The sequence below is a fragment of the Equus przewalskii genome, chromosome 25, assembly GCF_037783145.1.
Source record: "Equus przewalskii isolate Varuska chromosome 25, EquPr2, whole genome shotgun sequence".
Lineage (NCBI taxonomy): Eukaryota > Metazoa > Chordata > Mammalia > Perissodactyla > Equidae > Equus > Equus przewalskii.
This window is the reverse complement of record NC_091855.1, coordinates 11,729,334-11,742,992: the sequence shown is the minus strand read 5'-3', so window position 1 is coordinate 11,742,992 and position 13,659 is coordinate 11,729,334. Positions and strand designations below refer to the sequence as shown.

Below are 13,659 nucleotides of genomic sequence, written 5' to 3'. Positions count from 1 at the left end.
AGATTGGCACAGATGTTAGCTCAGAGACACACAAACACAGAGAGACACACACAGAGCAACCTCCCAAACACTGTATTCAAACATTTGCATCCCTCAGAGTAAAGATTTTTAAATTATTTTCTTAAATTTGTAGTACTATCAACAAAACTAGCAAAATGTAGCTAGAAGGCTGGTTAACCGCTTTTAAAACTATTGTCCTGAATCTTAAAAATTGTAGTTTCAGGCTTCTGAAATAATTATTTATTTTCCTGAAATCATATCTCTATATATCATATCTCTCTATATAAAAATAGGCTCATTTGCTCAGTCCGTGTTTTCAGATTGTACTTATGGTACTACAACATTTTTTTTGGTCTTACAACTATTAACTGTTCCAGCTCTTAGAAGTGGTCTCTACATTTGAATGTAGTAGTTGAGGACTTAATTTTAACACGAAAGAATATAAAGAAAGTGACTTAAAAGATCCAAAGACTATTTTGCAGAAGAACAACCCATATGAAAGGCAAGCACTCCTTCATGCAATAAAAACAAGATACTTGGCAGTCTGAAATATGCCAACTGAAGTATGAGTAACGAAGTTGGAGTTAGGATAAAAGTAAACAATTATTTATAAGCCTAAACTGTTAAGAGGCAAATTCTTTTTCAAGGAGCAAAATTCCCATGATGTAGAACAAGATTTTACTATGATCAAAGCATATTCCAAAATCACCTAGAACAACAGCTACTCTTGGTGATCTCCTACATGAGACTTTCAGTTGAGCTTTTCTAATCATTGACCTCCCTGGTTTCTATTCAGAGGCAACATGGCTCATCAGAGCCAAGCCTTTGAAGTCATACTGCCAGGATTCAAAGTAAACTCCACCACTTATGAAAAATGTGACCTTGGGAGAATTAAATTACTTAATATCCCTTTAATTCCTCATTTATAAAATGATTATAAAAACAGCACTAGCATCTCATAAAGAAGCTGTAGAATTCAATGAGATGATCCATGTAAAGTCCTCAGCATAGTACCTTAATAATATGATAAACTCTCCATAACAATAGCTGTTATTACTAACCTCTAGATTATCAATCTTTGGTTCCCATAATGAATGATTAAAACTCTACTGAAAGATCACCCTGTCCATGACCCCTCCGGCTCTCCCCTACACAGAAATAAAATGATATACAAATTCAAGAAGCTACCTGTCCACTCTCTAATCCCTGACTACTTTGTATCTTGCTGAATGATACTACTATGACAAATGACAGGGATGATAGTTCATTCATTGTTGTAAACTCTTAACACCTAGCACTGTCTTCCACAGAACATAAAAAGACCAAAAATAATATTGTGATGAAGAAAAAATGTATGGAACTAGACAAAGGGAAAGAACTGAGTACTAAAGAAAGAGTGAAGGGCAGTGGGGGCAGGGAGGTGGGAGAATGGGAGGACCACGGAAGTCCTCTCCAAAGCCTTGAGGGTGCAGGACACTGCCAACTACATTTCTCCTTCAGAGAAGGCTTTGCAGCTTCCACAACGTAGCTCTCTTCCCCTCTCCTTCCCCATCTACTCTGAAGGCTCTATGTACAGCAAGATATTTCCACTTTCCACTCTTCAACTTGTTTCTCAAAAAAGAAATGAGTTTTTTGCTCTTTTCTCTACACTACTTCCCTTAGGGTCAATTACCACCTCTAGAGTAATGACTCTCAACTTTTCATCTTCTCAAATCTTTAACGTCTATCTTGAGAGACAGCAAGCACTAAATACAGGATCACCTTCATATGCAAAGTAGAGAAATTAGAAGATACCAGATAACTTTTAAACTCAATAACTTTGAAAACAAATATAGAGATTATCTATGCAACACTATGTTCACTTGCTCCTTGAAAATATAAGACCTTGTGTTCACAAACAGTTGACATCTTCTAACAGATACAAGTCACATTTTTTAATAGACTAGAAGTAACACTGACGATAATCCTCTGAATTCCAGATTCAGTTGTTTTATTTAAAGATGAATTTTTGTTTTTTTATTTTAATAAGTTACAGTTAGACTAACTCAGCATCTCAATTATCATAATATCTTTGTTATAGTCCATAAGATAAAAATTTTAATATACACTAAATCATACAAAGTTTGTATTTAAAGTATCAAAATTATCAAAATGCTTAAGATAATTATACATAAAATATAAGTACATAAACTAGTTGGCATAGTTTTTATATTAAAATTCACATGCAAAACAAGATTTGCCACTATGGAGAAATTCTCTGGTAAATATATAGAGACATCATTAGTATAAAGAGTATCTTACTAAGATACTTAAATTTTTGCAAAAATAGCAGTTTATAGAAATGATTAAGTATTTTTTAATAGCTGAATGAAGCCCTGCACCTAAAAACAAAGTACAATATTTCATCACTCTTCCTTCCGTACCTACCGTAAAGATTCAGCCATTCGCCTCAAGTCTTCATTTTGTTGTTTTAAGCGTTCTAGTTTTGCCAGAATCTTGGACAGTTCTCGGCTAGAGTGATCAGGGTGGTCATTATCTCGTACCAAGTGACCACCTATATAAAACAGCAAGGTCCCCCAGGCAAAAAGAATGAGCATAATCCAACGCCAAGAACCACTCCATGGCCGCATTTTCAGATTTTCAACTCACTCCCCTGGCTTCCTGGAGCTCAAAGAACGTAAAACATTGTAACTGTTTCTAGCTACTGCAAAGGTAGTAGCCTTCTGTTGTTTCAACACATGATGCTTCAGACAAATTAGTCTCTCTGGTAGTCCTGTGGTAACTCTTTCCAAGTGATCCTCCTGGTGGTATGAGCAGGAAGCTTTATTGTTCTGTGCTTCATGGAGTCTACATGCTGTGGAAAGAGTAAGAAATGTATTTAAATTATTTAGGATATGCAAAATAGCATATGCTGAGATTCACGGAGTTAAAGGAAACACATTGGTGTTGACTGGCCAACAGGCTGACAAATAACCTAACTGCCTAAAAACAAGCAAAATGCAAAAGTTTTTAAGTCGCATAATAAATCAACCAGGTTCATCAAGGTTCTACCAGATACATTAATTAGCTCTAAGCCGGAAAGTTGTCTAAGTACCATCATCATCTTTCCTTCTTAGGTCATTGTACAACAGCTCAGATAGGGAGATTAAAAGATTGTATGTTTGAATAATCAATCAAAACCAAACAAAATGTATTCAACTACATATTTTCGACTAATGTTTGCAATTCTCTCAAACAAAAACACATTCTCTGGATGAGTGAATTCTTTCCTATAAGATCGCAACTCCAACCCCCTGCATCTCACTGCTCAGCTGCCATTACACCACTTAACTCTGCAGGTGACAGCAAATTGTCACTTTTAGGATAAATTCTAAAACTGACGTGCATTATTACCCAAGCAAAGGTTATCATAGTCATTAAGCAGCTGGCAACCACTTCAAACATCACAGCAAAGGTTCATATGGATTAGGCCAGATTATTCCGTCCTGAAATTTATTAAAAAATATCAACAATTGCAACAGAAGTCTAATACCAGGTAAATCTTAGTTACTGTGCATCTTAAACTACAAATGTACATGCTTTCTCAGGCTTGGTTATGAGTTTCATTTGCCACTTCTCCATCATTAGGTTTAGAGTTCCCTTTGGAAACAAAACAATTTTCTCCCCAAGGAGAAAATTTGTACTCAAAGATATAACTTTAATGCCATTTGATAATTCCAGAGCTATAGAAGAAAAGTCACATGTCCAAACAGAGTTCACTGCAAAAGGGAAGAGAGAAAAGACAAGAAAGAATTTCTCTGTAAAAGACTGAATGTGATGGGCACTTGACCACTAATTAAACAGTCAGTAAAGACTAGATAGAAAAGTTGAGGAAGAGGCTTTGAAAACTAGAGCACAGAGCTACTATTTTCCTACTCTTGAACCTCAAATCTCAATTGTTTTTAAATGCTGAAGTAGTTAAAAAGAAAAAATATCTCTTTAAATGAGCATCCTAGAAACATTCTACTTCCTTCTCATTTATTTCTACACTATTTTCCTCATTGTCACTAGTGTATATTGGCTAAAACACAGAATGAAAAGAATTGTGCTCACTGAGAATTGTTTGAAAGCCAAATAAAAAAGCAATAATTGAAGTGAAAACTTGGTGTTTTGTCTGTTGCTTTAATAACTATTCTTAAGTCTATCAAGAACATTTCGTTGATTAACTCCTTTTTCATTCTTTCTCTTTCTCAAAATCCTTTCTCAAAGCCCTGCTCCTCTAATCTCAAGTACCCCCATCTATTCACTAAAACATAAAAATAATTAAAGTCTATTCAATGTCTTAGGTAAAAGATCCAGTCATGTGAGGTTTACTTTTCATGTTATGTAGGAAAAATGCAGATATTAAGGGCTTCCTGGTTAAAAAAACAAAAAAATGAGTCCACTCTGATGGTATAGGAAATGGATTTAATTCCGTAAGTCAACAAAAGAAGTATTAACATTTGAGTTAATAATACTGTTTGTGACAACATATGCAACACTGTAAAATGCTGTCATACCATATGCTGAAACTATAATATATCCTAGTTAATTCCAAGTTATACCAGTAAGATACTAAATCTTTTAAATTTTTTCTATCATAGCAGAAGTTAACTTAGAAAGACAACCTGTGACAAACAAAAGTAAAGACAGCTTTCTAAATAAGAATCATTTGATAAATAACAAAAAAGTGCTGTAACATTTTACTTAGAATTACAACAAAAAATTATAAATATTCAAAGCCAGCAAAAGTATAACTTGCAAAAGAAACAAAAGCTTACAGAAATATAAATTTTGTTAGACAAAGCACTTTAGGTTTTTACAAACCACCATCAAAAATATCCAAGATACTAGAACAATGGAACAGAACTGAAAGCCCAGAAATAAAACCCCACATCTATGGACAGCTAATCTTCGACAAAGGGGCTAAGAACATACATTGGAGAAAAGATAGACTCTTCAATCAACGGTGTTGGGAAAACTGGGCAGCCACATGCAAAAGAATGAAAGTAGACCACTATCTTACGCCATACACGAAAATTAACTCAAAGTGGATCAAAGACTTGAAGGTAAGACTTGAAAGCATAAACTTCTGGAAGAAAATATAAGTAGCACACTCTTTGACATCAGTCTTAAAAGGATCTCACTGAGTATCATGTCTTCTCAGACAAGGGAAATAAAAGAAAAAATAAACTAGTGGGACTTCATCAGACTTCTGATGATGATGAAGGAGCTTCTACAAGGCAAAGGAAACTAGGATCAAAACAAAAGGACAACCCACCAACTGGGAGAAAATAACTGCAAATCATATATCAGACAAGGGGTTAATCTCCATTATATAGAGAGAACTCAGACAACTGAACAACAAAAACCAAACAACCCGATCAAAAAATGGGCAGAGGGTATGAAAAGACATTTCTCCAAAGAAGATATACAGATGGCCAACAGGCACATGAAAAGATGCTCAACATCACTAACCATCAGAGAAATGCAAATCAAAACTACCCTAAGATACCACCTGAACACCTGTTAAAGTGGCTATAATCACTAAAACAAAAAATAGCAAATGCTGGAGAGGTTGTGGAGAAGAGAGAACCCTCATACACTGCTGGTGGGAATGGAAACGGCTGCAGCCACTATGGAAAACCGTATGGAGATTTCTCAAAAAACTAAAAATAGAAATACCATATGACCCAGCTATCCCACTACTGGGTATTTATCCAAAGAACATGAAATCAACAATTCAAAGAGACTTATGTACCCCTATGTTCATTGCAGCATTATTCACAATAGCCAAGACATGGAAGCAATGCAAGTGCCTATCAACCAACGATTGGATAAAGAAGATGTGGTATATATATACAATGGACTACTCCTCAGCCATAAAAAGACAAAATCATCCTGTTCGCAACAACATGAATGAACCTAGAGAGTATTATGTTAAGCGAAATAAGCCAGAAAGACAAACCAAGATGATTTCACTCATATGTGGAAGAAAGACAAAGAGAAGAGCTCAGTGGTTACCAGGGGTTTGGGGTTGGGTGAAGGGGAGCACTTACATGGTGACGGACAAGTAATAAGGCACAACTGAAATTTCACAATGTTGCAACTATTATGAACTCAATTAAAAAAACCCAAGATATTAAATGACTACATTTTACAGCAATATTGATATTACACATTATACAAAGTAAGAAATTATTGTAGGAGCAAAAGATGGTCATTTTCTTAAATAATAGCATCATTTTAACTCAATTTTTGGAGAAAATGTTTCCTCAAACTTTACTGTTCTTAGCCAGTATTTTAAAACGGGATCAACAAAAAAAAGCCAAGCTGAAAAACAAGTTGGTTTTCTATGTAATTTTCCTTAGTATGGTTTAAAAGAGCAGGTATAGAAATTTTTCCCTATCCATAATGAATGCCTGCTTACTTCCTTACCATTTTTATTGTTTATTGTTTGAACTACGCCTGCTAAAATGTAAAGTCCATGATTTTTGTCCACTTTGTTCACTGATATATCCCAAGTACTTAAATCAGAGCTTGCCACTTAGTAGGCACTAATAAATATTTCTGAATAAATTAATAAGTGAATGAGTGATGAAGGATGTCATACATGACATATGCTAGGATGACATATGATTTGAGTACATCAGCTTGAACTGCATTTCATGCCCCACTTAAGAAGGCAAATCTGAACGTTGAAGTGAGACAGTGCTATTATATAAGATGGTTCAAAAATAAAATCACTCATAAATTTCAGGACTTCTTATTGTCACCATATATCTTACAAGATATCCCTCAAACAATTAAAATAAACGGGTCTAAAAGGCCATAAGATCAACAGTCTTATGGCTATCTTTAACCAGGAGAAAACAATTTCTCTTTACTTTGTCTTATTTTCCTCCTTTAGAAGATTCACTTTGCAAAGACAATGAGATGACTGAAGAAAGTATGTACAGCCTTTGATATGAAAGCCGCTCCATTAGTGAAAGAATTAGTGAAAATATTTCAAATTTATTAGTAAAAATATTTCAACATTAACTCCATGAGCTAATTTCTGACTAAAATTTATACAGTAGAGTTTGTTGAGATTTCTTCTTAGAATGGGTTGTTTTCTTTTCAAGTACTTAGGGATTTATTCCTGTTTGAGATTGACATGCTACCCTTCATGCGCAGAATATTAAATGGATTGAAATGTGTCAGGCTTCCTTCTGCAAATGTAATTAGTGATACCACTTTTTTAAGGTAGTAAGTATTTAAATGATTCATTTCTTTTGGTATTTAGAGTCGCTTTGGGTTATATTTGCTTAATGTCTCTGAAACAAAAAATACATGTACTTTTTCAAAGTAATTTCTTTAATCTGGAAGTTAGAGTACATCATCAGTAGGATCAGGAGCTTTAATGGAGTTACCATGAGACTGAAATGAGGTTAATATATAGAGAGCATTTACTATAATGCTTGGCACATAAGAGGTTAGAGTTTAGGTTCTGCTATATCATACCTAGGTAACCTTACTGAGCTTCAATTTCTTTACCTGTAAAATGGATATAACACATACTACCACTCCCACAGAATATTGGGAAAGTCTTAAGTAAAATAATCTATGGGAAGCATTTAGCATATCAATAGCAAATTGATGTTACGTCATATATGTTAATGCTGTTAACACTAACCAGCAGATGGATAGTGTGGTTCCCTGGGAAATGAACCTAAGGGCCAAGGTGGTGAGAGCACTAAATGTTAACCACTAGACCAATAGGGCTGGCTAAAAAACAAAACAACAAAAGTGCTAGGATTTAAATTAGAAAATGAGTATGTTGTAAAAAAAAATTAAAACTATAACAAAAAAATACAACTTATGTAACAACAAAAAAAATTCTGAAAAATTTTAAAATTCTCTGGAAAGGATTAACAGCAGATTAAATACTGTAAAGGAAAAGTTAAGCAAACTTGACGACAGTAATAAAAAATATCAACACAAGAAAAAAAATTTTGTAACTCTGTATGGTGATGGACGTTAACCAGACTTATTGTAGTGATCATTTTGCAATACATACAAATATTGAATCATGTTGTACACCTGAAACTAAGGTTATATGTCAATTAAAAACATTATCCAAAGAGAAAATTATCCAGAAAAAAAAAATCTGAGGGAGGTTTAATAAAAAAGAAAATTTTAAAAGCAGTCACTGGTTATAGTGCTTATCTTCAGATATTATGGTGTTGTAAAGCTTTCACCACAGTACCACCTGATCGTAACCATCATCATGAACTGAAAACTGTTCAGGTGACAGAACTCAAATAAAAGTTGTCCATCATCATTAGCAAGAAAGCAATTTACATCATTGCTTGAGGGCCAGTTGGAAATCTATAGGCATTTCCCCATTTGGGCATTCAGATTGAAAAAGGATTTCTCAAAACAAAACTTGTCATCAAACTTGAAAAATAACATACATTGAAAACAAGCTTAGTCATGAGCATATACAGAATTTCCCTTTTTGTTTTTGAGGAAGATTAGCCCTGAGCTAGCAACTGCCACCAATCTTCCTCTTTTTTGCTGAGGAAGACTGGCCCTGAGCTAACATCCATGCCCATCTTCCTCTACTTTATATGTGGGATGCCTGCCACAGCATGGCTCGACAAGCAGTGCATAGGTCTGCGCCCAGGATCCAAACAGGAAAGCCCTGGGCCACCGAAGCGGAACGTGCAAACTTAACCGCTGCACCACCAGGCCAGCCCCTCCAATGTATTTTTAAATACAAATAAAACCATAATTTGGAGGAGAAAAATAGTCATAGAGGAAAAAAAATACATGGTAAAAAGAATTTCCGGGGTCTTCTTAGAAAAGAAATATAAGCTAGTGGACAATGGAACATCTTTTAAAAGAGCTGAAATAAAAAGAAATGGAAAAACTGTACTTTGTTATCCAGTGAAAATATCTTCAAAGGTAAAAGCAGGTTTCTGTGAATGTAAGTTTTCATTTAACTTCGGTAAATACCTAGGAGTGGGATTTTTGGGTCATATGGAAAATGTATGTTTATAAGAAAATGCCAAACTGCATGTCAAAGTGGCTGCATCATTCTGAATTGTCACCAACAATGACTAAGCTACACAATCTCTCCAGCTTGTGGCAGAGTCAATTTCTTTTAAAGCAATTCTAATAGGTGTATAGTGGTATCTCAGTGTGGTTTCAATTTGCATTCAATTTCCCTGATAACAAATGACAGTGAACACGTGATCTATGTACCATCCATATATCTTCTTTGGTGAAGTGTCTATTGAGATCTTTTGCCCATTTCTATATTAGACTGTTTATTGTGTAGACACAAGTCTTTTATCAGTTTGTGATTTTTCAAATCTTTTCTCCCAGTCTGTGACCTGTCTTTGTATTCTCTTAGCAATGTCTTGCATGCAGCAAATATTTTTAATTGTTTGATAAAATAAAATGTACTGATTTTTTTTCTTTTATAGTTTGTGGTTTGCGTATTATATCTAAAAGTTCAATGTCAAATCCAAGGTCACATATATTTTCTCCTACATTTTAAGAAGTTTTAGTTTTATGTTTCAAAGTTAAAATAATTCCCACTCCTAGGTATGAACCCAAGAAAAATGAAAGCTTATGTTCCCACAAAAACTGATATTCAAATGCTTATGGCAGCTTTATACATATTAGACAAAAAACAGAAAAAAATTGAGATTGTCTTCAACAGGCGAATGAATTAAACTCTGGTATACCAAAAACAAAGGAATACTACTCAGCAATAGAAAGGAACAAGCTACTGACCCACTCAGCAAATTGGGTGAATCTTAAGCGCATTTTGCTAAGTGAAAGAAGCCAGAACCAAAAGCTACATATGTGATTCGCTTATTTGACATTATGGAAAAGGGAATACTATAGGGTGAAAAACAGATCAGTGGTTGCCAAGGGTTGAAGGTGCAAAGACGGGCTGATTACAAAGAGGCTGCAGGGGAAATTTGTACAGTGATGGGTCAATTCTAAATGGTACTGAAGAAGGGTACACCATCTCTGTGGTATTCACCCCCCAAACCCATAACTCCAGTGCAGTAACTTAAAAAAATACCAGACAAACCCAAATTGAGGGACAATCAACAAAACACCTGACCCATACTCTTCAAAACTATCAAGGTCATCAAAAACATGAAATAACAAAGAAACTATCATAGATTGGAAAAGAATAAAGAGACATAATGACTAAATGCAACATAGTACAGTAGCCCCCCTTATCCGTGGTTTCGCTTTCTGCAGTTTCAGTTACTCTCAGTCAACGATGGTCCAAAAATATTAAGTGGGAAATTCCAGAAACAAACAATTTATAAGTTTTTAAACTGCATGACATCTTTCTGAGTAGTGTGATCAAATCTCACACCATCCCACTGTGTCCCACCGGGGATATGAATCATCCCTTTGTCTAGCGTATCCATGCTGTGTCTGCTACCCACCTGTTAGTCACTTAGTAGCCATCTCCATTATCAGATCGACTGTTGTGGTATCACAGTACTTCTGTTCAAGTAACCCTTATTTTAGTTAATAATGGCCCCAAAGCACAAAAGTAGTGATGCTGGCAATTCAGACATGCCAAAGAGAAGCCATAGAGTGATTCCTTTAAATGAAAAGGTGAAAGTTCTCGACTTTGTACGGAAGGGAAAAAAATCGTATGCTGAGGTTGCTAAGATCTACGGTAACTTTTATTACAGTACATTGTGACAACTGTTCTATTTTATTAGTAGTAACTGTTGTTAATCACTTACTGTGCCTAACTTATAAACTAAACTTTATCATAGATATATATGTATAAGAAAAAACATAGTATATGTAGGGTTTGGTACTATCTGCAGTTTCAGGCATTCACTGGGGGTCTTGGAACGTATCCCCCTCAGACAAGGGGGAAATCTATATTCTGGACCAGATCTTCGAATAGAAAAAGGACAGTGTGTAAAAACTGAAATCCAAACATAGCCTGTAGTTACATTAATATATTGCACCATTGTTAATTTATTACTTTTGACAAATGTACCATGGCTAAGAAAGATGTTAACACTAGGGGAACCTGGGCAAAGAATATATGGAAACTGTCTGTACTTACTTTGCAAATCTTCTGTAATTCTAAAATTATTTCAAAGTAAAAATCTTTTAAAAAATAAAGGCAAAGAAAGTACATTTTCAGGAAACAAAAGCGGAAAGCACTTGTTGCTAGCAGATACACACTACGAGATATAAAAGGATGCTGTTCAGAACAAAAGAAAATGATTGTGCATGGAAATTTGAATGTAAATAATGGATTTAAACAGACATGTTAAATGTATGGGTAATCATAAATGAAACTTTTTCTCATTTTTTTAAAAACAAATTTTAAATGTTAAAATAAAATTTAAATTTAAAATAAATTTGATTCTTTTTAAAATAAATTTGATTCTTTAAAACTAAAATAATAAAGTAGTATAGGATTTATAACAATGTCATAAAATGTATGACAATAATAACACAAAGGATGACAGGCAGAAAAAGGAAGGATAGCTTTTAAAGTCCCTACATTATACTTTAAGAGGTATGATGGTATTTGAAAGTTTGGTGAAATAGGTAAAGGGTTCACAATGTAAACACTATGAGTGAACTATAAAACAGATAAACAGTAGAGAAAAATTGATGAAACCAAAAATGAGTTCATTGAAAAGATCAATAAAACTGATAATATTCGAGCTGAACTAAGGGGAAAAAAGGACATAAGTTGCCAATATTAGGAACGAAAGAGGGAGCATCACTACAGATGCTACAAAAGAACAATAAAGGAATATTATGAACAACTTCAGGTCAATAAATACGAGGTCAGACCTGAAATGGACAAATTTCTTAAAAGAAACAAACTACCAAAGTTCAATCAAGAATAAACAGATAACATGAATAGCCTTTTAAGTACTAAAAGATGTTGAATGCCTATGTATAAACCTTCCCACAAAGAAAACTCCAGGCCCATATGGCTTTATGTGTGAATTCCATGAAACATTTATAGAAGATATAACAGTAATCCTACATAAATTTTTCCAGGAAACGGAAAAAGAAAAAAAAATAGTTTAACAGTTTCTTACAAAGTTAAATATATACTTAGCATTATAACATAATGATTCCACTCTTAGATATTTACAAGGGAAATGAAGACATGTACACACAAAGACTTGTACAAGAATGTTCACAGCTACTTTATCTATATAAATACTTTACCTATATAAAGAGTCAAAAACTTGAAATACCCAAGTGTCTACCAACAGGTGAATGGATAAACAAATTGTGACACATTCATAGACCGGAATGTTATTCAGCAGTAAGAAGGAATGAACTATTAATGTACACAAAAACATGAATGAATCTCAAAATCATGCTTGTTGAATGACGCCATGGACAAAAAAAGAATACACACTTATATGAAGTTCTAGAATAGAGAAATTAATACATAGTGACTGAAATCAGACCAGTGCTTGCCAGGGAACAAGCAGGTGACTGACTAAAAAGAGGACTGACAGTTACATGAAGGTATAGATTTGAGAAAAATCGTCTAAGTATACATTTAATATGGGTACTTTTTTTAAAAAAAGATTGGCCCTGAGCTAACATCTGTTGCCAATCTTTTTTTTTTTCCTTCTCCACAAAGCCCCCCACCCACTAGATAGTTGTATATTCTAATTGTATGTCCTTCTAGTTCTGCTATGTGGGATGTCACTTCAGCACAGCTTGATGAGCAGTACTAGGACCATGCCCAGGATCCCAACTAGCAAAACCCTGGGCAGCCAAACCAGAGCGCTGAACTTAACTACTCGGCCACAGGGCCAGTCCCAGGGGTACATATTATTAATTTAAATTATGCTTCAATAAAGTTGAAAACAATTTAAGAGAAAGTTTAAATTATTTGCATTTTGTTAATGTATTTGAAAATGTCAATAACTGAAGGCTGCTAATTCATTAAATGGCTAGATTATGTGCTTGTATTTTGAGTTTCAATGAAACAGACTTTTCCAGCAAAATCATCATCATTGCACATTCTTACTTTTAATGAAAAAAATTCAAAATTATTCTATAGATATGATCAACTCCAACCTAAATGTTAATGGGAAATTATATTTTTAACGTATTTCAGACAGCTAAGAATCAACTCAAATAACCAGTAATATAATTAAAAAACCATAGAGAAACTATACTGAATCTTCTTAGTAGCCTAACCTTTTCACAGAGCAAAAGAAATGATCATAAACATCCAAATAATAATGATTCCCTAAATTATAATAAATATATACTATAGTTTAAAAAGTTATCATCTTTAGAAGAACATATTATCTTTATTTTCTTAACAATTGGAAAGAGTAAAAAGGAAATCATTACTACAGAGTGCTTCTTGAAGCATTTTAATGTAATAGAATGAACTGAAAAACTCAACATAATAATAAAATCGTTTATTCAACAAATTAAATGAATGACCAATCCCTCTAATGCAGCAGAGGTTAAGCATGACTGTTACATTTTAAATGCATCAAGTTAATAAAGGAAAATATAAATAAAACTTTTAGAGAAAAGCTAATTATCAATTATAAAATACCAATATTTAAAGAGCCCTTTACATATATTATTCAG

At 33.9% G+C, this 13,659-nt stretch overlaps 1 protein-coding gene across 5 annotated transcripts in view; it reads right to left on the bottom strand.

Moving 5' to 3' along the window:
• FUT8 (fucosyltransferase 8) overlaps window positions 1–13,659 on the bottom strand; it is a 275,062-nt gene that overhangs the window by 146,357 nt on the left and 115,046 nt on the right. For all 5 annotated transcript variants that reach the window (XM_070594009.1, XM_070594008.1, XM_070594010.1 and 2 more), the window contains one exon: window positions 2,428–2,854. In XM_070594009.1, coding sequence (XP_070450110.1) covers window positions 2,428–2,630 — 203 coding nt within the window. In that variant the 5' untranslated portion in view covers window positions 2,631–2,854. The remainder of the gene's footprint in view (window positions 1–2,427; window positions 2,855–13,659) is intronic.